This window comes from Nerophis ophidion, linkage group LG25 (assembly GCF_033978795.1).
Source record: "Nerophis ophidion isolate RoL-2023_Sa linkage group LG25, RoL_Noph_v1.0, whole genome shotgun sequence".
NCBI classification, from domain to species: Eukaryota; Metazoa; Chordata; class Actinopteri; order Syngnathiformes; family Syngnathidae; genus Nerophis; species Nerophis ophidion.
In genome coordinates this window covers 28,429,754-28,455,428 of record NC_084635.1, presented here as the reverse complement: position 1 = coordinate 28,455,428, position 25,675 = coordinate 28,429,754, and the positions used below count along the sequence as shown (strand labels likewise).

At 42.0% G+C, this 25,675-nt stretch overlaps 1 protein-coding gene across 1 annotated transcript in view; it reads right to left on the bottom strand.

Annotated features, from left to right (window-relative positions):
- Nucleotides 1–705: 705 nt before the first annotated feature.
- pex16 (peroxisomal biogenesis factor 16) overlaps nucleotides 706–25,675 on the bottom strand; it is a 64,828-nt gene continuing 39,858 nt past the window's right edge. The window contains exons 8-11 of the mRNA XM_061887735.1: nucleotides 25,373–25,445; nucleotides 21,665–21,784; nucleotides 15,935–15,999; nucleotides 706–1,026 (exon numbers count right to left, since the gene is read on the bottom strand). Coding sequence (XP_061743719.1) covers nucleotides 968–1,026; nucleotides 15,935–15,999; nucleotides 21,665–21,784; nucleotides 25,373–25,445 — 317 coding nt within the window. The 3' untranslated portion in view covers nucleotides 706–967. The remainder of the gene's footprint in view (nucleotides 1,027–15,934; nucleotides 16,000–21,664; nucleotides 21,785–25,372; nucleotides 25,446–25,675) is intronic.

Genomic DNA, 25,675 nt, shown 5'->3' with positions numbered 1-25,675 from the left:
ACAAGAATGGTAAAGAATTCCACTTTCAAAGCTTCAACAATTAGTTTCCTCAGTTCCTAAACGTTTATTGAGTGTTGTTAAAAGAAAAGGTGATGTAACACACGTGTGAACATGCCCTTTCCCAACTACTTTGGCACGTGTTGCAGCCATGAAATTCTAAGTTTATTATTATTTGCAAAAAAAATAAAGTTTATTTATATAGCATAGCTCGGTTGGTAGAGTGGCGGTGCCAGCAACTTGAGGGTTGCAGGTTCGATTCCAGCTTGTGCCATCCTAGAGACTGCCGTTGTGTCCTTGGGCAAGACACTTTACCCACCTGCTCCCAGTGCCACCCACACTGGTTTAAATGTAACTTAGATATTGGGTGTCACTATGTAAAGCGCTTTGAGTCACTTGAGAAAAGTGCTATATAAATATAATTCATTAGTTTATGAGTTTGAACATCAAATATCTTGTATTTGTAGGCCATTCAACTGAATACGGGTTGAATAGGATTTGCAAATCATTGTATTCCGTTTATATTTACATCTAACACAATTTCCCAACTTTTATGGAAACGGTGTGTGTACATGTTTCTAGACTAAGACCACTTTTTTTTTTGGCCTTACAAAAGTCTGAGGTAAATAATTGATGGCTTCCAACACACGCACAGCAAACCTGCTTTTGCAGTTTCACAAGTCTGTCCCAGTTGAACACAAACCTGTCTTCATCATGAAATCGGTTTATTGTGTAAGATGAATTGTTGAGATGTTTTCCAGTCTAGAAAAAGGTACAACAAGATCTGTCATCTTTTTTTCCGCTGGCACATTCTCCACTTCGCCTGCGTACTTTGTCAAATGCTAAGGGCTTGAAAAGAATGATGTGACGCGTTCCCAGTCGCAATAAAAAAGTGTTCAGCTCGAAGGTAAAGGACAAACAGATTAAAAACTGACTTCTCAAGAGTTCCTTTGGTTGGAAGTGGTGACTTTTATCCCCAATTGTAGAAGTATATCTTCTGCCAGCTGGGCAAGTAATCCATGAGAGGCCCTGGAAACACAAACACCTTGTTAATGTTACTATTACCTAGTTACTGTCAATCAACACTGACATTGAGTGTGGTTACAACATCCTAGGATCATCACTTCTCTTGTTCACATCAGACGTGTCCAGTCTTAGAAACATATTGTGTCAAGTCAGGGTAAAAATGGCAATAACCTGTAGAGCAGGGGTCACCAACCTTTTTGAAACCAAGAGCTACTTCTTGGGTACTGATTAATGCGAAGGGCTACCAGTTTGATACACACTTAAAAAAATTGCCAGAAATAGCCAATTTTCTCAATTTACCTTTAATAAATAAATCTATATAGATAGATAGTACGCAATTGATTCCTTCAGGAAAGATCCTTCAGGAAAAAAAAAACAAAAAAAAAACATATATATGTATATATATATATATATATATATATATATATATATATATATATATATACACATATGTAGGGAACCCCTCATGAAACAGTTCTGTAGAGATGAAGTAGTCTTGTGATTTTTCCCACACCTACATATTGCGCTCTACCACGGTATCGAGCACTATTCTCTGGATAATCCAATCAATATATATATATATATGTGTGTATATATATATATATATATACATATTGTAGCGTTTCCACAAAAACCAGTTGAGAGGCGTAGTACACTTGCTGTCTTTATTGTTAGACACGTAACAGGCTACTGTGGGGCGTAATCACCGCCAAAGGCACATTTATATATCTCTCTAGTATTGCTAAACTTATCTCTCGTGCGTCTGTCTCTCCCGCTCTAAAACCTCCGACCTCTTCACTTCCGCATCCCAACATCACAGCACTCTCCCTCCTATCCCCTCACCCAATCACAGGCAACCCCCAGCATGCAACTCTGAACATGTTGCCTTCACTGGCACTCTGTAAACTTCAGTGTCATAGAACAGTACATGAAACTAAGTACGTGAAAGTTGACACATTAACATTAACATCTCCCCTTAACTCAACCCGTTACACGACACCCCCTCTTCAAAGTCCCTCGCCCCCGAGGGAGCACACAAAGTCTCTCAGGTGCCTGGGAGGTCTGACGTCTCTCCGGAGGCGCCGTGGGGGGGAAAGGGGTCCCGAGATAGGCACAGGGTGGGGGGTTAACAGTCCATTATGGGGGGGGTCAGACAGGACAGGTCCCTTGGTGCGGAAGTGGAAAGCAGCTGTCCATTGGTGGTGGGGTGGGGGGGGGACGGTCCATTGATGGTGGAGTGGGGGGAAGACAGTCCATTGGTGGGGGCGTGGGGAGTGTCTGGGGTAGTGTCCAAGCTGTCTCGCGTTCTGCCCCCTTGTCCCGGGGGAACGGCCGTGCCCCGGTAGGGGGCCAGTCTGTCACGGTGTATGGCAACTTTTCTACCTCTTGGTGGCAGCTGTACTCGATACACGACCTCACCTAGTCTCTCTAGGACCCTGCAGGGTCCCACCCACTTACTGTCCAGCTTCGGGCACCTGCCCTTCTGTCTCAAGGGGCTGAACACCCAGACCAGTTCTCCAGTACTAAAATGTCGCCCTTTGGCATGCACGTCTAAGTTCCTCTTTTGTCTTGCTCCTGCGCTCCTTAACTGCTCTCTGGCGAACTCGTGAGCAGACTCTAGGCGGTCCTGCAGCTTCCTGGCATATTCGGGCCCCGGGGGTTCCGCTGGGCTGTCGGGCGGCTTGCCCACCATCAGCTCAGCCGGGGTCCTGATCTCCCTGCCGAGCATGAGAAGGGCCGGGGAGCAGGAGGTGGAGTCTTGGGCGGCGGACCGGTACGCCATCAACACCAGGGGGACATGAGTGTCCCAGTCACGTTGGTGTTTGGCTGTCACTATGGCCAGCTGCTGCGCCAACGTGCGGTTGAATCTTTCGACCAGTCCGTCGCTCTGCGGGTGGAGGGGTGTAGTGCGTGTCTTGTGGGAGCCCAGTTGTTCACACATGGCCGTAAATACGCGGGACTCGAAGTTCCTTCCCTGGTCTGTGTGGATGACTTCGGGGACCCCAAGTCTGCTAAACATCCCCTCCACCAGTGCATCCACTATGGTTCCTGCCTCTTGGTCCGGCAGGCAGTATGCTTCTGGCCACTTAGTGAAGTAATCCATGGCCGTGAGGATATAACGGTTACCTCTCTCCGAGCGGGGAAAGGGTCCGAGAACGTCGATCCCCACTCTCTCCATGGGGCAGCCCGCTGGGAACTGTTGAAGCTGGGCGCGCGATCTGTCGGTGGGGCCTTTACGCGCCGTGCAGCTGTCACAGCGGCGGCATTAGTCCTTCACGTCCCGCCCATGCTGCCCCCAGTAAAACCCCTGACGTAGGCGGCGGAGTGTTTTGCCAACCCCGAAGTGACCAGAGCCGGGAGTTCCGTGCACTGCCTGTAACACTGTTTCGCGTAGGGCCCTGGGTACGACCACCTGCCACAGTGTCTCTCCTGTAGCAGCCTCCCTCCACCCCCTCTGAAGCACCCCATCACACACACGCAGGTTTGAGAACATATTCCAAAGCCCCTTCGTGGCCCTGGAGCAAAGCCCAACTTCTCCCCATGGGGGTCGACGTTGAGCTGTCGTCCACGTGAGCACCGGTCTGATGTCATTGTCCTCTTCCTGTTTGAGCCTCCACTCTGCTGTGTCCACAGCTGTTAGTCCCACCGCCGCACATTTCACCTCGTCTTGCTGCTGCTCGCTTTCTCGTGTCTCTCTTTTCTCACAGTAGCGGCAGTTGTCGGCGGCGCAGGGTCGGCGGGAAAGTGCGTCCGCATTCCCATGTTGTTTCCCCGGCCTGTAGACCATGGTGAAGTCGTACGACTGTAACAGTTCGATCCAGCGTGCCAGCTGGCCCTCCGGCTCCCTGAAGGACATGAGCCACTGTAAGGCTGCGTGGTCGGTCCTAATTGTGAAGTGGAGGCCCCCGAGGTAATATTTGAAATGTTTGATAGCACTGACCACGGCAAGGAGTTCCCGCCTGGTGACGCAGTAACGACGTTCGTGCTTATTGAATGTCCCACTATAGTACGCAACCACTCTTTCCCCTTCGGGGGTCACCTGGGACAGCACGGCCCCCGTGCCGACGTTGCTGGCGTCCGTGTCAAGCACGAAGGGCATGGTGGGGTCAGGGGGAACAAGAATCGGGGCCTCCAGGAGGGCCTTCTTAAGTGAGGTGAACGCTGTCTGGCACTCCTCTGTCCAGACAAGCTTTTCTTTCGGCCGCTGTAGCCGGAACAGGGGCGCAGCTATGCTGGAGAAACCCCTCACGAACCTCCTGTAGTAGGAGGTCAGCCCTGTGAAGCTCTTCAGTTCGGAGATAGAGCTGGGGGTGGGCCAGTCCTGCACAGTCTGCACTTTCTCTTCCATGGTGCTGACGCCGCCAGCCCCCAGCCTGTGACCCAGGAACCTGACCTCCCGTCTCATAAAGCAGCACTTCTGGGGGTGCAGCCTCAGTCCTGCTGCTGCCACTCTCTCCAGCACGCGCCTGAGGCTCCTGAGGCCTGTCTCAAACGATACCCGGTGGACCAGGATGTCGTCTAGATAAACGACACACTCCTGGCGGGGGATCCCAGCCAGCACCCTGTCCATTAGTCTCTCGAATGTAGCGGGTGCGTTACAGAGGCCAAATGGAAGGACCTTGAACTGCCATAAGCCCCCGTTGGTGATGAAGGCGGTCTTGGGCCTGGCCGCGGGGGTGAGGGGAACCTGCCAGTATCCGCTGCGCAGATCTAGTGAGGTGAACCAGGAAGACCCAGCCACTGTATCCAGGGCCTCGTCGATTCGTGGGAGGGGGTAAGAGTCTTTTCTTGTTACGTTGTTGAGTGGTCTGAAGTCCACACAAAACCGCCAGTCTTCTTTGGACTTTTTAGGCACCATGACTACTGGGGCGGCCCAAGGGCTGGTGGAGGGTTCGATGAGTCCTGCTCGCTGCATGTCCTGTAATGCTTTGTCTGCTGCCGCCTGTCGGGCCAGGGGAAGGCGTCGGGGCCTCATTCTAATGGGCGGGGCATCCCCTGTGTCAATGTCGTGCCGGATTAGATCAGTTTGCCCCACGTCATCCTCCGATAGTGAGAAACAGTCTTTATACTCCAGCAGGAGCTGCCACAGCAACCCCTGTTCGATGTGAGTCAGTCCGTCACAGTTCTTCTGCCACACCTCTCTCACGGCCGCGACTCTCTCTTCACTGTCAGGCGGTGTGGCAGGTGTTGGGCGACCGTGGGGATTTGCGGTGGGCGTGGTGGAAGGCAGCTCGGGCGGCCTGTAGGGGGGGTTGCAGTCGCGGGCTGGAATTGTGGTGGGTCGATGTGGTTTTGTGGCGGGTGAGGAGGGGGGCGGTGTGGTCGGCTCACAGAGGAAGACAGGGCCTGCAGCCATGCTTGATGTCACCTGTGTCGTCCGCACCGCGACCGCGTGAGCAGTGTTGTAGTTCGGCCGGGATGGTTGTCTTGACATCTGTACGACATGTCCGTCTGGGAATGTAAGCGTTCCCCTCCTGGTGTTAATAACACAGTCCATCAGTTCAAGAACATCCAACACTAGTATGCAGTCCTCCAGGTCCGCGACCCACACTGGGCAGCGAACCATCTCTCTCCCCACCCCCACAGTCTCCACCGCCTCCCCCACCATGGGGGCCCGGTCCCCGGTGACCGTCTGGAGCTTCACTAAGGTGGGCCAGACTGTGGTTCCTCTTCCCAGCACATCGGGTCTTACCAGGGTGGCTGACGAACCCGTGTCCACCAGTGCAGAGCAGCATGTCTCCCCGAATGTCACTGGGGCGTACCAACAGTTCCCCGTCCCAGTCCGGCCCAGCATCACGACCTGCACCTGTTGGCCCCCTGTATCCTCCAGTGTTGTATCCCCGCCCGTTCGGGGTTGGGACGCTGTCCCGGGGAACCGCACCGTCCCGGCTATGCGTTCCCCGCGTCGTTTCCCTGGTCTTTAGGGGCGTTGGGGCACTGCCGGGCCAGATGGCCAGGTTTTCCGCACGCCCAGCAGACCCTTGTGCGCCCCCAGGGGCGCTGTTCTCCCCGTAGCGAAGCAGCCCGCACCAGCTGCGTCAGTTCCTCCGCCCAGGCAGGCGCTGTGTCGACCCTTTCAGGTACGCTCGCGGCCCTCACCCTCAGTGCATTGTCCAGCGTGGAGGTGGGGGGGCCAGCACCCAGCATCTCTCTCTCTGAAGCCAGCTCCAAAGCCTCCAGGAGGGACTTGGGGTGAGCCAGCAGCGTTTGAATACGCAGGTCGCCCGGTGACAGCGCCTGCAGGAAATGGTCACGAGCTAATTCACTCTGTATGGCGGGGGGCATGTGGGCGTAGGTGCGGTGGACCAGCCCTTCAATGTCATTGGCGAGATCTCTTAATGGCTCCCCGGCCCGTCTCTGTCGGCTGCACAGGTCGGAGCGAAGTAAGCTAGCCGCGGAACATTGTCCAAACCTCCTCTTTAATGCTCCCACTAAAGCATCATAGTCACTCCTGTCTTCTGGGCTCAGCAGCAGCAGGCTTGACAGAGCATCACCGGTGAGGCACATAGCTAGCTGAAGAGCTTTCATTTCTGTGGACCACCTGCCGGCCCGGGCTAACAGTTCGAACTGGGCGTGAAAAGCTTCCCAGTCAGCCTTGCCATCATACCTGGGGGTTTTCACCGAGGGCGGGGCGACATTTTCCGTCCTGACGGCGGCTGGCTCTCCACCTGCGGCACGTCCAGCTCCGAGACGGGCGGAGGAGCTGAACCCGGCATCAGCGGCCATCTGAGCAGTCGTTCTCCTCACCCTCTCTCTCTCAGCCGCATCCCAGCCTCCGAGAGCGCCGTATCGCTCCGGCACCCCGGCTCCCTCCTCCCGCTTGACTTTTTTTTTGTACTCCATTTCTCACCGGAGTGTGGACGCTGTGTCCTCCGTCCTTCTGTGTCCACACGTGTGTAACGGTGGTGTGTAGCGTCCCTTTTCTCTTCTCACCGTCTTTTTTTTCTTCTGACACCAGTGTAGCGTTTCCACAAAAACCAGTTGAGAGGCGTAGTACACTTGCTGTCTTTATTGTTAGACACGTAACAGGCTACTGTGGGGCGTAATCACCGCCAAAGGCACATTTTTATATCTCTCTAGTATTGCTAAACTTATCTCTCGTGCGTCTGTCTCTCCCGCTCTAAAACCTCCGACCTCTTCACTTCCGCATCCCAACATCACAGCACTCTCCCTCCTATCCCCTCACCCAATCACAGGCAACCCCCAGCATGCAACTCTGAACATGTTGCCTTCACTGGCACTCTGTAAACTTCAGTGTCATAGAACAGTACATGAAACTAAGTACGTGAAAGTTGACACATTAACATTAACATCTCCCCTTAACTCAACCCGTTACAATATATATAAATGATAAATGGGTTGTACTTGTATAGCGCTTTTCTACCTTCAAGGTACTCAAAGCGCTTTGACACTACTTCCACATTTACCCATTCACACACACATTCACACACTGATGGAGGGAGCTGCCATGCAAGGCGCCAACCAGCACACATCAGGAGCAAGGGTGAACCAGGGACGCTCGGGTTGCGCACGGCCACTCTCCCCACTGCGCCACGCCGTCCCTATATATATATATATATATATATATATATATATATATATATGTATAAAATGGGTATTTCTGTCTGTCATTCCGACGTACATTTTTTTTTCCATTTACGGAGGTTTTTTGTAGAGAATAAATGATGAAAAAAAAACACTTAATGAACGGTTTAAAAGAGGAGAAAACAGGAAAAAAATATAAATTTTTTATCTTCAATTCCGACTCTTTGAAATTAAAAATTCAACCGAAAAAAAGAAGAAAAAAACTAGCTAATTCGAATTATTAAAAAAATTATTTATGGAACATCATTAGTAATTTTTCCTGATTAAGAATCATTTTTAAATTTTGATGAAATGTTTTAAATAGGTTAAAATACAATCTGCATTTTGTTAGAATATATAACAAATTGGACCAAGCTATATTTCTAACAAAGACAAATCATTTTTTCTTTTAGATTTTCCAGAACAAAAATCTTAAAATAAATTCAAAAGACTTTAAAATAAGATTTAAATTTGATTCTACAGATTTTCTAGATTTGCCAGAATAATTATTTTGAATTTTAATCATAATAAGTTTGAAGAAATCATTCACAAATATTCTTCGTCGAAAAAACAGAAGCAAAAATTAAGAATTAAATAAAAATGTATTTATTGTTCTTTACAATAAAAAAAAAATACTTGAACATTGATTTAAATTGTCAGGAAAGAAGAGGAAGGAAATTAAAAGGTAAAAAGGTATATGTGTTTAAAAATCCTAAAATCATTTTTAAGGTTGTATTTTTTCTCTAAAATTGTCTTTCTGAAAGTTTTAAGAAGCAAAGTAAAAAAATAAATGAATTTATTTAAACAAGTGAAGACCGAGTCTTTAAAATATTTTCCTGGATTTTCAAATTCTATTTGAGTTTTGTCCCTCTTAGAATTAAAAATCTTGAGCAAAGCAAGACCAGCTTGCTAGTAAATAAATAATATTTAAAAAATAGATGCAGCTCACTGGTAAGTGCTGCTATTTTTAGAACAGGCCAGCGGGCTACTCATCTGGTCCTTACGGACTACCTGGTGCCCGCGGGCACCGCGTTGGTGACCCCTGCTGTAGAGCTTCTATTGAAAGCTTATGTCGAATTGTGCATATGATAATATTTTTAATATTAATTTTATCACAACAAACAAACAAAAAATAAAATGGCGTGTGTCCGAATAGGAGCAGAAAGAAGACAAAGCTTATGTTTTATGTCATCACTCCGCTATATTTATCTGATTCTTTAGCAACAATAGGATACGTGACGACCTTTTTTAACAAAAATAATTTAGTACATATAAAATATATATTATCTTATAGTACATTTAATATATAATTACAGAATGTATGTATCACACAAATACTCAAACTAAAATAAATTACAAATAAAAAAGGTATTATTTCATTAAATGTAGTTTATATGAATAAAATATATTGTTCAAGATATGTTATGTTTCCGTCTCTACCTGTCGATCATTTTTTTTGTATTTCTTTTTAAGTTGAATGATGTTATTGCTTTGTTAAATGTTTGATATTGAATATAATTCAGATATCAGCAAAAATACAAATTATTGCATCGGTCCTGCAGCGTGTTTCCTTTTTTTAAAACTGGGCAGCCAGTGAACGTCTAAATGTCAAGATCGGTCCTGCAGCATGTTTCCTTTTTTAAAACTGGACAGCCAGTGAACGTCTAAATGTCCAACAACAAGCACACAAAGTTGGTCTTGTCTTGTATTTTAGTGAAGTCATTTACAAAAGGTAAACATGGTGGGCTATAGGCTACTAGGAGCGAGCAGCTATAGAACAGCTCAGCACACAATAGCACACAAGCTAAACATACGTAATAAGTAGGTGGTCCAAAAAATCCATACACATCCAAATCTTGACTTTTATTCATTCCGATTCCAAATCGATTTAAATGTTCATAAATCAATTAAAACTTTCTTGACTTTTTTTTCGTACAAAACATTAAACTATTATTTATATTATTACTAATACTGTTGCTATTATTGATATTTAGTTTTCGCTTTTGTAGAATTGTATTTCTAAAGTATCGCAGATTGCTTTGTACTTTGACGATGTTTTAGGCCAACATGGCGCTTTTAAGTCATACATAAGCAGCCAAGAGGAGCTTTTGTAATCTGGAATCTGTTTTGAAAAGGTTTTATTATAATTCATATACCACATAACATTTTATGAAATGATTTGACTGGTCACTCCAAAAAATCGAAATGAAATGGTGACGTGCCTCTAGATTGTCACAAGTTTAAAGATAATTAATTGAACAAAAGTGCAGTCTAAATCCCAACATTAGTCAATAAAACAAGTATCAAATACTAAAGCTTCATATTACTTATAGATACAAGGTCTCCAAAGCAGAAATGTCTTCGAAAGTATTCAGTAACAAACGTGTTTGCATCATTGTAATCTTCCAGTTCAGTGCATCATAAACTTAAGTTATGACCACTAGATGGCACCAAAAAACAGCCACTCCACTTTCACTTAACAGCATAAATCCATTGTAAAAAGTTAATAATTCATGTTTGTTTTTAATACCTACAACTGTTGTATGTTTGACTAATTTCACCTGACCATACATTTTCTAACTTTCCGCATTACAAAATAATAAAAGTATGGATGATTCGATAGGATATAGCAGTGGTTCTCAAATGGGGGTACGCGTACCCCTGGGGGTACTTGAAGGTATGCCAAGGGGTATGTGAGATTTTTAAAAAATATTCTAAAAAAAAAGCAACAATTAAAAAATCATTTATAAATATATTTATTGAATAATACTTCAACAAAATATGAATGTAAGTTCATAAACTGTGAAAAAAATGCAACAATGCAATATTCAGTGGACATGTTCAGTAAATATTGATGTTAAAGATTTTTTGTTTTGAGAAGAAATGTTTAGAATTAAATTCATGAAGCCAGATGGATCTCTATTACAATCCCCAAAGAAGGCACTTTAAGTTGATTACTTCTATGTGTAGAAATCATTATTCATAATTGATTCAACTATTTTCAAGAAGTTTTTAGTTATTTTAATATCTTTTTTTCCAAATATCTCAAGAAAGACCACTACAAATGAGCAATATTTTGCACTGTTATACAATTTTATAAATCGGAAACTGATGACATAATGCTGTATTTTACTTCTTTATCTCTTTTTTTTTTCCAACCAAAATGCTTTGCTCTGATTAGGGGGTACTTGAATTAAAAAAATGATCCCAGGGGGTACATCACTGAAAAAAGGTTGAGAACCACTGGGATATAGGATAGGATTGACTCTATTTCTCCCATAATGTTCCCATTATGGACTAAATAAGGACAGTCCGATCTGATCCTATCCAATCCTGTATTGCAGTGGTTCTCAAATGTTGTTCACCTGGAAAACACTTGGCTCTCCAAGTACCACCATAATGACCAACATTACAATACAGTAGCGTAGTAGGCCTAAATATTCATTTAAAAAAGGCAGAGATTATATTTAACAAATATATTTAATATTTTTGGCCACTGAAACATTACACATAGTTTATAAACTAACATTGCTTTTGAATATTAAATTAGGTGATTATTTGGCGTTCCACTAGATGGGGCTCATGTGCACAGTTTGAGAATCACTGCTTTATCTTATCAGTATCGTATCAAAAGTGAAAAAGATACTCCTATGCGCACAATCCAGTTTGTACGTTACTACAGCGATAGTATTCATTACTTTGCATTTCCATACTTCTTTTGTATTACTTTTGAACTCTTTCCATTCCAAACAATTAAACTAGGCGACTCGGTAAAGAATCTTGGTATTATCTTCGACCCAACTCTCTCCTTTGAGTCACACATTAAAAGCGTTACTAAAACGGCCTTCTTTCATCTCCGTAATATCGCTAAAATTCGCTCCAATTTGTCCACTAATGATGCTGAGATCATTATCCATGCGTTTGTTACGTCTCGCCTCGATTACTGTAACGTACTATTTTCGGGTCTCCCCAGATTACAGTTGGTACAAAATGCGGCTGCTAGACTTTTGACAAGAACAAGAAAGTTTGATCACATTACGCCTGTACTGGCTCACCTGCACTGGCTTCCTGTGCACTTAAGATGTGACTTTAAGGTTTTACTACTTACATATAAAATACTACACGGTCTAGCTCCAGCCTATCTTGCCAATTGTATTGTACCATATGTCCCGGCAAGAAATCTGCGTTCAAAGGACTCCGGCTTATTTGTGATTCCCAGAGCCCAAAAAAAGTCTGCGGGCTATAGAGCGTTTTCCGTTCGGGCTCCAGTACTCTGGAATGCACTCCCGGTAACAGTTCGAGATGCTACCTCAGTAGAAGCATTTAAGTCTCACTTTAAAACTCATTTGTATACTCTAGCCTTTAAATAGACTCCCTTTTTAGACCAGTTGATCTGCCGTTTCTTTTCTTTTTCTCCTCTGTTCGGTGGCCATGGATGAGGTGCTGGCTGTCCAGAGTCGGGACCCATTATGGACCGCTCGTACAGAGCCGGAACCCAGGATGGACCGCTCGCCGGTGTATCGGCTGGGACATCTCTGCGCTGCTGATCCGCCTCCGCTTGGGGTGGTTTCCTGCTGGCACCACTGTGGACGGGACTCTTTCTGCTGTGTTGGATCCACTTTAGACGGGACTCTCATGGTTGTGTTGGATCCACTATGGATTGAACTTTCACAGTATCATGTTAGACCCGCTCGACATCCATTGCCTTCGGTTCTCCTAGAGGGGGGGGGGTTGCCCACATATGCGGTCCCCTCCAAGGTTTCTCATAGTCAGCATTGTCACTGACGTCCCACTGGGTGAGTTTTCCTAGCCCTTATGTGGGCTCTACCGAGGATGTCGTGGTTTGTGCAACCCTTCGAGACACTAATGATTTAGGGCTATATAAATAATCATTGATTGATTGATTGATATGCAATATATAACAAATCCCAATTACCATGTACTATACTGTAATATGATGTCTTAAGTGGGGAGGTTGCCCACGTATGCGGTCCTCTCCAAAGTTTCTCATAGTCATCATTGTCACTGTCACCGACGTCCCACTGGGTGTGAGTTTTCCTTGCCCTTATGTGGGCTCTATCGAGGATGTCGTTGTGGTTTGTGTTGTGGTTTGTGCAGCCCTTTGCGACACTTTTATGTTTATAAATAAACATTAATTGATTGATTGATTGATTTTTGTATTCAGCCACGTGTATTGTTGTCCTGTTCCTAATTCATGTTAATTTTGTACCGCAACTGAGGAATTTCTCCAAAGTGGGATAGATAAAGGTTCTTGTGCATCCTCAACATTCCACACATGGGTGAGAATGCTACTTCGTTTTACGGATTGTTCACAATATTTTGTGTGTTTGAAAAGCAAACACGTCTTCACTTCCAGTTTGTGTGGCGTTGCGCAGGGATTCTCTTCATGTTGGGCTGGGTCCGTGCCCCATTGGCTGGTAGTTGGTGGAGAGTGGGCTCCGGGCTGGATCGCTGCCCCGCTGGCCTGTGTATGCATTTGTTTGTTTATGTACGAGTGTGTGTGTGTATGTATATATGTATGCATGCATGCAAGTGTGTGTGTGTGTATGTGAAAGTGTATATGAGAAATGTATACAGTATGTGTGTATGTATCCATCCATCCATTTTCTACCGCTTATTCCCTTTTGTTGGCCCTGCGATGAAGTGGCGACTTGTCCAGGGTGTACACCGCCTTCCGCCCGATTGTAGCTGAGATAGGCACCAGCGCCCCCCGCGACCCCAAAGGGAATAAGCGGTAGGTAATGGATGGATACAATGACTTGCAAATAATTTTCAACCCATATTCAATTGAATGCACTACAAAGACAAGATATTTGATGTTGAAACTCACAAACTTTATTTTTTTTTGCAAATACTAATAACCTTAGAATTTCATGGCTGCAACACGTGCCAAAGTAGTTGGGAAAGGGCATGTTCACCACTGTATTACATCACCTTTTCTTTTAACAACACTCAATAAATGTTTGGGAACTGAGGAAAGTAATTGTTGAAGCTTTGAAAGTGGATTCTTTCCCATTCTTGTTTTATGTAGAGCTTCAGTCGTTCAACAGTCCGGGGTCTCCGCTGTCGTATTTTACGCTTCATAATGCACCACACATTTTCAATGGGAGACAGGTCTGGACTGCAGGCGGGCCAGGAAAGTACCCACACTCTTTTTTTACGCAGCCACGCTGTTTTAACACGTGTTGAATGTGGCTTGGCATTGACTTGCTGAAATAAGCAGGGGCGTCCATGAAAAAGACGACGCTTAGATGGAAGCATATGTTGTTCCGAAACCTGTATGTACCTTTCAGTATGAATGGTGCCTTCACAGATGTGTAAGTTACCTATGCCTTGGGCACTAGAATAGAATAGAGTAGAAAGTACTTTATTGATTGGGAAATTCACCTAATGCATCCCAAACCATCACAGATGCTGGCTTTTGAACTTTGCGTCGATAACAGTCTGGAAAGTTCGCTTCCCCTTTGGTCTGGATTACATGATGTCGAATATTTTCAAAAACAATTTTAAACGTGGACTTCTCAGACCAAACACTTTTCCACTTTGCATCAGTCCATTTTAGATGATCTCGGGCCCAGAGAAGCCAGCGGCGTTTCTGGATGTTGTTCATAAATGGCTTTCGCTTTGCAAAGTAGAGCTTTAACTTGCACTTACAGATGTAGCGACATACTGTATTTAGTGACAGTGGTTTTCTGAAGTGTTCCTGAGCCCATGTGGTGATTTCCTTTAGAGATTGATGTCGGTTTTTGATACAATGCAGTCTGAGGGATCGAAGGTCACGGTCATTCAATGTTGGTTTCCGGCCATGCCGCTTACGTGGAGTGATTTCTCCGGATTATCTGAACCTTTTGACGATATTATGGACCGTAGATGTTGAAATCCCTAAATTTGAGTCATTTCTCCAGATCCTCTGAACATTTTGATGATATTATGGACTGTAGATGTTGAAATCCCTAAATTTCTTGCAGTTGCACTTTGAGAAAAGTTGTTCTTATACTGTTTGACTATTTGCTCAGGTAGTTGTGGACACAGGGGTGTACCTCGCCTCATCCTTTCTTGTGAAAGACTAAGCATTTTTTGGGAAGCTGTTTTTATACCCAATCATGGCACCTACCTGTTCCCAATTAGCCTGCACACCTGTGGGATGTTCCAAATAAGTGTTTGATAAGCATTCCTCAACTTTATTAGTATTTATTGCCACCTTTCCCAACTTCTTTGACACGTGTTGCTGGCATCAAATTCTAAAGTTCATGATTTGCAAAAAAAAAAAATGTTTATCAGTTTGGACATCAAATATGTTGTCTTCGTAGCATATTCAACTGAATATGGGTTGAAAATGATTTGCAAATCATTGTATTCAGTTTATATTTACATCAAACATAATTTCCCAACTCCTATAGAAACAGCGTTTGTACAGACATACATATATTCATTCATTAATACATACATACGCGCACACATTGGTACTTACACATATACATAAGTACCTACGCAGACACATACACAGTACATACATACACACTCACGGTACATACACCCACACTATTCACTGTAAAACCTACATATACACATAGTACCATACATATACAAGCACATATGCATACATACACTCATGCATATAATCACGTTTCCTTACATATATATTGTTGTTCCCCAATGGGAAACTGGGTAGCACACGACATACTGACAAAGCTTAACCTATTGTTACTATAACAATCTACAAGGTTAATACCTTGTAGATTGTTCGCTTCTCTTTCTACCCCTCCATTTATTGCTTTCTTTTGTAATTGAAGTTATCATTACATATATGTATTGTTGCATTTGAGACAATTGTATTGCTGATAATAAAGGTAGTTATTGTTATTACTCAATATTAATAGTGCTATTTCTACTGCTACATTTGTAGTGCAATAATGTTCACTGTCATGTCTGTTAATATTTACTTCACTAACTGCTTCTTTGCCATCCCTTTTCGTATCATATTTTTACATATCGTATTTGCTGATGCTGTTCGCTTGTTGTTGTCTCTCTGTCTTATCCCGCTTTTGTTCCCGCAATTTCACCCTCTGTCTTCCTTGATGTCCTCGTTCTGTAACGCACAGCTGTGCCAAACATTGAATATATCTATTCATAAAGTCAAACACAAATAAGGCAACAAGAGAAGTATCCCACACTTCTCTTTTGTAAAGTAAATATGTACAGCCAATATGGGCATCTACATCAACTGTATTATTTGCCTGAGTTGCTGGACAGGACAAAAAAATAATAATAATAATAAGCAAACACGTGAGTGAAGAGTACTTACGTGCGACAAGGCCTATTCCTGGCACGTGATTGGCCAGAAGTCGCAGCAGGAAAACAATCTTATCCCTGCAAATGAAGGAACATTCTTTTTAATATTTGCGAGATATTATTTGCAAAGAGAAAAACAACATTCATCCAGGTAAAGACAGACTGTATCTGACCAGTAGTTGAGTTGGGCTCAATGACTATTGTGATAATTTTTTCCTCATTCTATCAGCAATATTATCAATTAAATGCAACCCAGTATTGCAGTGGTTCTCAAATGGGGGTACATGTACCCCTGGGGTTACTTGAAGGTATGCCAAGGGGTATGTGAGTTTTTTTTTTAAATATTCTAAAAATAGCAACAATTCAACAATCCTTGATAAACATTTTTATTGAATAATACTGCAACAAAATAGGTATGTAAGTTCATAAACTGTGAAAAGAAATGCAACAATGCAATATTCAGTGTTGACAACTAATTTTTTTTGTGGACATGTTCCATAAATAAATATTGATGTTAAAGGTTTCTTTTTTTTGTGAAGAAATGTTTAGAATTAAGTTCATGAATCCAGATGGATATCTATTATCTATTTTTATCTATTTTTCAACAAAATAAACAAGTGATTCAATTATAAATAAAGATTTCTACACATAGAAATAATCATCAACTTAAAGTGCCCTCTTTGGGGATTGTTTTAGTTATTTTGATATCTTTTTTTCCAAATCGTTCAAGAAAGATCACTACAAATGAGCAATATTTTGCACGGTTATACAATTTAATAAATCAGAGACTGATGACATAGTGCTGTATTTTACTTCTTTATCTCTTTTTTTCAACCAAAAAGGCTTTGCTCTGATTAGGGGGTACTTGAATTAAAAAAATATTCACAGGGGGTACATCACTAAAAAAAAGGTTGAGAACCACTGCAGTATTGTATATGTTCCAAGTAGGGGCTCCACAATTCAACGTTTAATGCAGATTCCCTCCACAATAAATATCACATCTTAGTTGTGGTACAATAGAACCCTTCTGCTGCGTCTTCTCTTTGGCAAAGCAGGTGTGTAAGAGCTGTGTTTGTAAGTGGAAGTACAGCACACACAGCGACAGTCCCATTACATTGTCATTTGTTGATGAGCGAGGGCGAACACAAAGGGGCCCAAATATGAATTTATTCCACAAAAAAAATAAATGAATAGGAAACACTGACGATATAGTATCCATATAGAGTGGACAGAACTCTTGCGGGAAGACAAGCCTATGTGGGCTTTGGAAAACAATTTTTATCAATACTGTCATAATTAATCAGATTCCAATTTTATAATTGTGCACAATACACAATAAAACCCCGAAAAGACATTAAACAAAGAAAAACTGTTGCATGAATACAGTTAGGTCAAATTATTCCTACCTGGGCTACATTTTCTGAATGATTTTGGTTTGAAATGACGAAAGAAGATAATAAAAGATTGCAAAGACTATCATTTATTTTCTGGCTGACGGATATTTTTTCCAAACCCATACAGATAACTTCATGCTTGTCGAGACCAATACTGATAACCGCAAACTTGTTTATTTCTTCAACCTAAAGGGGAACTGCACTTTTTTCTTTTAATTGGTCATATTTCACAACATTTATGAGAGACAAGCACACACGTTTTTAATTAATGTTGTAACTTCTAGATACACATAAATAAAAGTCTTCTAACAATGGAGCCAATGGTAGCCATGTATCATTGCGTCTCATGCGTTTTATTCAGACCATAAAACCCAACAAATAACCATCCAAAAAGCGCCAACAATAATCCATTTACATTTTGTGACTTAAATATTAACTGGTGATTGTCAGAGGAAACCTCATTAGGTTGGTTCAAGTAATTCTGGAAGCTTCAATGCATGCTTCAGCACAAGACATCATCTTCTGCTCAAATGTATGATTACAAATAGCTGTAATTTAACCACAAAATGTGTAATGCACTGAATTCTTGCGTCTGTCCTGGCTCTTGGAAAAGACAGTGACTTACAGTAAATGTTTGACCGAATGGTTTAGCTAGTTAAATTACCGTATTTTTCGGAGTGTAAGTCGCTCCGCAGTATAAGTCGCACCTGCCGAAAATGCATAATGAAGAAGGAAAAAAAAAAACTTCTATATGTCGCATTTTTGGGGGAAATTTTTTTCGATAAAACCCAACACCAAGAATATACATTTGAAATGCAATTTAAAATAAATAAAGAATAGTGAACAACAGGCTGAATAAGTGTATGTTATATGACTCATAAATAACCAACTGAGAAGGTGCCTGGTATGTTAACGTAACATATTATGGTGAGAGTCATTCAAATAACTATAACATATTGAACATGCTATACGTTTACCAAACAATCTGTCACTCCTAATTGCTAAATCCCATAAAATCTTATACGTCTAGTCTCTTACAGGAATGAGCTAAATAATATTATCTGATATTTTACGGTAACGTGTTAACAATTTCACACATAAGTCGCTCCCGAGTATAAGTCGCACCCCTGGCCAAACTATGACAAAAACTGCGACTTATAGTCCGAAAAATACGGTAACACAAGTATAATAAAAGGCTTTATGTGTTATATTGCTATATTGTGTGTTTGTATTTTGCCAACATGGTAGAGTCATATGATAGGGCAGCTTGTATGATTTTTTTTATTACCTTGAGCAAATGGCATAAAGAGGAAAATGACAATAGAATGTAACTTGGACGGTGATGTATAGAACAGAGGAGATTTATTTCATTTTAGTTTTAAGGGATTTTTTTTTTCTTGACAAAACCCCTCCAGCAATTGAATTCTGGTGGCTGGTTAAAAAAAGAGTAAATACAGAATCCATCCATTTCCTACCGCTATTCAGAATGTGGTACTTTATTAAACGTAATGTTTACAGTGATAAACAATTTCAAGATCCGACGTTGTCGGGTATAAAACCAACGTCATGTGGCATGAAAGTCATGTGTGCGAACCATTACACTTCCAATGATCTGCAGATTTGACATGCACAAGTTAGTTATTTAGTATTCATAAGAAAGCGGTAACTGGTTTCCATTAAGTTTACCGTCATTTTTTGATTCTATTGGCATTTTAAAAACTATTTTTTATTCTTTATAGAGATTCATACCGGCCACAACTCTTAAAAGCTCACATTTTCACTGGTGTTTGGCCGGTTTTTGAGTTGTCGAATCTCCCGGCAACATCTGACCTTCACCCCAAAGCGGTCACATGGTACAGCCTGGCAGCGAGGCTTCACACGTCATCATTTCAGGAAGCAAGCCTTGATATGCGTTTCGCAGAAGCTCTTGTTTTTTGTCTCTTTGTCTTATTCCCCTTCTGTCCCCGCAATTGCCCCCTTTGTCTTCCTTTTTTTTCTTCTTTCTATCCCCTCCTGCTTTGGTCCAGCTGCGCCAAACATTTATATACATTTTTAATAAAGTGATATACAAATAAGACAACAAGAGAAGTACCCCGCACTTCTCTTTTGTAAAGTAATTATGTACAGCAGATATGTTCATCTTCATCAACAATATGATTTGCCTGCGTGGATGGACAGGACAAAATAAATAAATAAATAAATAAATAAAAGAGTAAAATACGTAAATATTACATGCTATTATGATTGCGCCCGTTTCTACATTATGTAAAGTATATACTTACAGCATGTACATACAACAAGACGTTTGGTTGTTTCTAAGGCCTTTAGAATAGAGCGACGCCATAGGCTCCATTATAAGCAGACTTTTGTTGTATTTATTTACTACTTTGAATGCATTAAAAAAAAGAAGAACATGCATAAATATTGTGAATGATAGGGAAAAATAAATAAAGTGTAGTTATCATTTAAGGAGTTGAGACAAAATGAGCCCAGATCAAAATCTGGGATACTAGACTGATGGGTGATGACAAATTATAAATGATTTTAGCTTACGCCATAGGATGTGGTCAGGGTTTAGGGACAGACTTTAAAAGTTAGTCTGACGAGTCAGCAGAAAATGTAAACGTTAATTACTTAACTCCATAAACAGGGTCTGATCTTGATTAAAATTGGTGTATGTTGAAAATTATACTCTGAAGCTGCGCACTCCTGAATTAGTCAGACAACAGGAAATGACAATTGCGTGACCTCTGAGTTGCATGGGGGCTTGAGAGCAGATTTCATATCGTATGGTCAATATATCTCCCTAACGTATATGCCTTTTATGCACCAGTTTAAGCCAGAACATTCACATGTAACAAACATAAACTTTCACTCCAAATTTTAGCAAGGCATATATCACTTTTAGCTTAATTATATATTTTGAGAATTCCATTTATCAGCTCCGCCAGAATGATATTCAATCGCCGGGGATTGTCAGTTAGTTAGCACACTTAACACGAAGATGTGTGGGTGGATTATGTTGCAACTTTTGGCAAGTGTCTGAAATGGGATAAGGAACAATTCGTTAGATTTTGGACCGATCCGGATCATTTATACTACGTCACCTTTTGTTTACGCTACAAGCTTTAATCCTTTTGTGTGAATGTTTGTGTTGCCCAGCAGAAACAGTTGCCGATGACAGACAAGAAGGTTAGATTTGTTTGTTTCATTCCGCTATCAATAGCTCGAAGAGTAATAGGCAGATTTAGATCAACATTTCAGCAAATACATACCCCGTTTCCATATGCGTTTGGAAATTGTGTTAGATTTAGTGACAGTGGTTATCTAAAAGTGTTCCTGAGCCCATGTGGTGATATCCTTTAGAGATTGATGTCGGTTTTTGATACAGTGCCGTCTGAGGGATCGAAGGTCATGGTCATTCAATGTTGGTTTCCGGCCATGCCGCTTTCGTGGAATGATTTCTCCAGATTCTCTGAACCTTTTGATGATATTATGGACCGTAGATGTTGAAATCCCTAAATTTCTTGCAATTGCACTTTGAGAAACTTCGTTCTTAAACTGTTTGACTAATTGCTCACGCAGTTGTGGACAAAGGGGTGTACCTCGCACCATCCTTTCTTGTGAAAGACTGAACATGTTTTGGGAAGCTGTTTTTTTACCCAATCATGGCACCCACCTCTTCCCAATTAGCCTGCACACCTGTGGGATGTTCCAAATAAGTGTTTGATGAGCATTCCTCAACTTTATCAGTATTTATTGCCACCTTTCCCAACTTCTTTGTCACGTGTTGCTGGCATCAAATTCTAAAGCTTCTGATTATTTGCAAAAAAAAAAATGTTTATCAGATTGAACATCAAATATGTTGTCTTCATACCATATTCAACTGAATATGGTATGAAAATGATTTGCAAATCATTGTATTCTGTTTATATTTACATTTAACACAATTTCCCAACTCATATGAAAACGGGGTTTATATATGAAATGGCATAAAGAAAAAGTCATTACATTTTGGGGTTGATCCAGATAATGTCAACATTACCTTATGACTACGTTGAAGCCTAAACTTCTTTGTATAAAAGCAAGAGGCACTGGTTTCACTTTCAGACTTTCTTTCGTTCCGCTTTAGATAGTAAAACAGTTGTGGGCACGTTGTGATTAAACTTTTATGAAATGTCACAAATCGGATGAGGAAAAAGTGATTACATTTTGGGGTAATCCGAATCATTGTCTGAATTCAGGATTTTTTGTTCTTTTTTACTATTGGCAGGTTAAGCCAAGGAGGTCTGTGCTCACCAAATCATTTTCTAGTTCCATTTGTGTTGAATGGCCTAAAACATACTTACTCTGAATATATGTCATAAAACGGAGAACGAACAAGGTAGTAGAGCAAAATAAAGGTTCTCCTTCTCATCTCTTCCCTCTCCCATCTGTTGTCAAACTTCTTCTCATGGAGCACCGCAAAGCTAGACAGGAAAGAAGAGAGGCAGTTTCATGTCAGTCGTCAACATCTTTTACATCCGATTCTAAGAAGAATGACATCCTGACGTGCTTATGTACGTAAGCAACATATTTATCAAAGGTATGAGATGCCAATATGTGACTCACACTCATTAAAATGTTGCCCTTGGCTAATACCTTTGCATACCCAGACAAATATAGTAACTCATCTCCTGTTGTTTGTGCTGCTCAAATTGTTTCATACATGTGAGAGATAATTATAAAATGAAAAATAAGCTAGATATTTGATTGATTGATTGAGACTTTTATTAGTAGATTGCACAGTACAGTACATCCATCCATCCATTTTCTACTGCTTATTCCCTTTGGGGTTGCAGTACATATTCCGTACAATTGACCACTAAATGGTAATACCCGAATAAGTTTTTCAGCTTGTTTAAGTCGGGGTCCATGTTAATCAATTCATGGTAGTAAAAAAATTAAAACAGAACACTAAAAAGAAAGCAAAACAATGGTAAAACAGTTTGTCTGAGTTCAAAGTCAGCTGCCCTTGGAGCTATTTGAACATTTCTTCACGTTTAGTTTGCATTGCAGATAAGTCAAATAGCCCCGAAATGACCAATCAGGGTTTTACACGTAAGCATTCTTCCTACGCACAGTAACACATGTGCAGATAGTATGTTGCATGATGGAGGCAGCGCAACGCTGCAGGCAGATGGAGAGGTTCTACTTCAGTACAAATCAAGAAGTGTCTTTCATACAACGTGTGATTTTCGATGTGTGTTTTTAAAAAGAAAACAACTCTCGCAGGTGCATACATTACACATATAAGTGTAATCTTTTGGATGTCTAATTAAGTCAATATGGCCAAGATGGTCAGAGCTTTAGTAATGGAAGTACATAATGGTGTGCTTTGCTAACTGATCACTGTCGTGATTTTTTTGCTTGTCTTTTTTGTTGCATAGTTGAAGACTAAATAATTGAACTTAACCAGTTCTTCAGAACAACTCATATTTAACACACAGATTACAAAGTATATAGAGATTTAAGTAAAACAATGAAAAGTGGTTCATTGTTATTAACTACTCCTATTTGATCACTTTTGTGACTATGTTCGTTAATAATTGCCTGTTATTTAAAACTGTTCAAATAAACTAACGAAATGTCAGGAATTTGGATGTCTTAAATAATTAAAATCAACAGAGAATCAAATAATTACCTCAATGCCATGTAAAAATCACACAAAAACTTTAAAAAGGAGATAGCAATCAACACCTTTAATGGAGAAAATAAAGCTATTATGACATATACTGTATGTGAGCTGAGGAATTACCAAAGAAGGATCACAAAGAATAACAAAAGGCCGAGGTATTCACTGATGACTTCATGACAATGAAACCCCAGCACAATGTTGTTGCGTTTGGATTCAGTTGCAGTAAACATTAACGCTCAATCTATTTTATCAAACTGGATTTCAGTTGCAAAATAGTTTACAATCATTAGTTAAATTATCCATCCATCCATTTTATTATTCCCACTGGGGTCGCTGGTGCTTATCCCAGTTACAATCGGGCGGAAGGCGGGGTGAAAATAATATTTAATCATTGGTTTCCAGCAATTGTAATACCTGCACAATGTGGCCGAGCTGGTTCTAAATATCCTGTTTGTCAAGAAATGACAATGAATTCAGATAATTACACTTGAACACATTGTGACTTAATAAAGTTAAAGTACCACATATAGTCACACACACACACGAGGTGTGGTGAAATTACTCTCTGCGTTTGCCCCATCCCCTTGTCTCACCCCCTGGGAGGTGAGGGGAGCAGTGAGCAGCAGCGGTTGCCACACTTGGGAATCATTTGGTGATTTAACCCCCATTTCCAACCTGAGTGCCAAGCAGGGAGGTAATGGGTCCCATTTTCATAGTCTTTGGTATGACTCGGCTGGAGTTTCAACTCACGACACTCTACCACAAGGCCACTGAGCAGGTCTAATAGTGTTTGCCCTTCAGAAAAATATAAAGACTCATAAATAGTGTCTTGATAGATGACTCAATTAAAGAATAACCTCAAAGTTTTCTACGGTATTTGTGTAGGTCAAAGTTCTTCCACAGCCTGTCTATATATGTAGGGGAAGCTGCTTTTTGTGGATTATAGTTCGGCATAGACTGGTGTCTATTCCTCTCTTTCTCTTCCTCGAGGCGTTCCCAGGCCAGCCGGGAGACATAGTCTTCCCAACGTGTCCTGGGTCTTCCCCGTGAGCCTGGGAACGCCTCGGGATCCCCCGGGAAGAGCTAGACGAAGTGGCTGGGGAGAGGGAAGTCTGGGTTTCCCTGCTTAGGCTGTTGCCCCCGCGACCCAAACTCGGATAAGCGGAAGATGATGGATGGATGGATGGATGGATGGATAGACTGGTGTCCAAACTGTCAGACCTGGGTCTATCAAACTCCATGTAGATGTGGATTAAGGACTTTTTATCCAACCGCCCCCAGTGGGTGCAGTTGGGTCGCCACATGTCATCGAGCCTGTACCTCAGCGCCGGCTTTCCACAAGGCTGCATGCTGAGCCCCTTTCTCTACTCCCTCTACACATACGACTGCACACCTGCCCACTCCAGCAACTCCATCCTCAAATTTGCGGATGACACCACCGTAGTGGGGCTCATCTCGGAGGGTGACGAGGCTGCATATCGGGATGAGGTGGAAAAGCTGTCTGATTGGTGCAAAGTCAACAACCTGGCCCTGAACACCTCCAAGACCAAGGAGCTGGTCATAGACTTCAGGAGGAATAAAACGGACATCCTGCCCCTGATCATCAGCGATGACTGCGTGGAGAGGGTCTCCGACTTCCGCTTCCTGGGAGTCCACCTGGCCGACGACCTATCCTGGAGCACCAACACCACGGCTACCATCAAGAAGGCACACCAGAGACTGCACTTTCTGACAATACTCAGGAACAACCACCTCTCACAGGAACTGCTGGTGTCCTTCTACCGGTGCTCCATTGAGAGCATCCTGACCTACTGCATCTGCGTGTGGTTCAGCAGCTGCACGGCCGCAGAGAGAACGGCGGTCCAGAGGGTCATAAAGACCGCCCAGAAGATCATCGGATGCGCCCTCCTCTCCCTGGCTGACCTGTACAGCTCCTGCTGTCTCAGGAAAGCACAGAGCATCCTGAAAGACCCATTCCACCCCGGGCACTGCCACCTACAACTCTACCCTCGGGCTGAGCACAATATGTCCATCACGTCCTCATGTGTCAGGTCTTTTATTTTTTCGGACTACAATGTGCAATAACGTTATATGTATGTGTGTGTATATATATATGTATATATATATATATATATAAATATATATATATATATATATATATATATATTCATATGCATGTGTGGATATAAATATACATATTCATCTCTTATTTCGATCTTTTTTTACTATTTATATTACCATATTGTATATGCACCTTAGGGGATCTGCTCCAATTTCGTTGTTCTTTGAACCTGTTCACTGCAATAATGACAATAAAACTATATTCTATTCCATTACCTTTTTCAGCTACAACCATATTACAAAGAAGACATGTGCATACCTGGAAAGTTCAAGAGCTGCAGAGACGATCCATGGTTTCCAAGACCGTTTCCCACACAGTCCGAGGCATAGTACTGCAGTCACAGATTGCTTTTAAGGAAAACTCCCAAGTAACAGAGCTTTAATAGATTGAGCAATAAATCTACAGTGCAATTATTTTTAGTAGTTGTATATCGACTTAAAAGAGTGTTTTGAGATACAAGCTCTCTTGGCTCATTGTTATGCTTTAAGTTGCAAGCAAAAGTTTACGTTACAAGCCTCTTTGTCGCTAATTGGCATAGCCAATGCCACAGTAAACACTGTA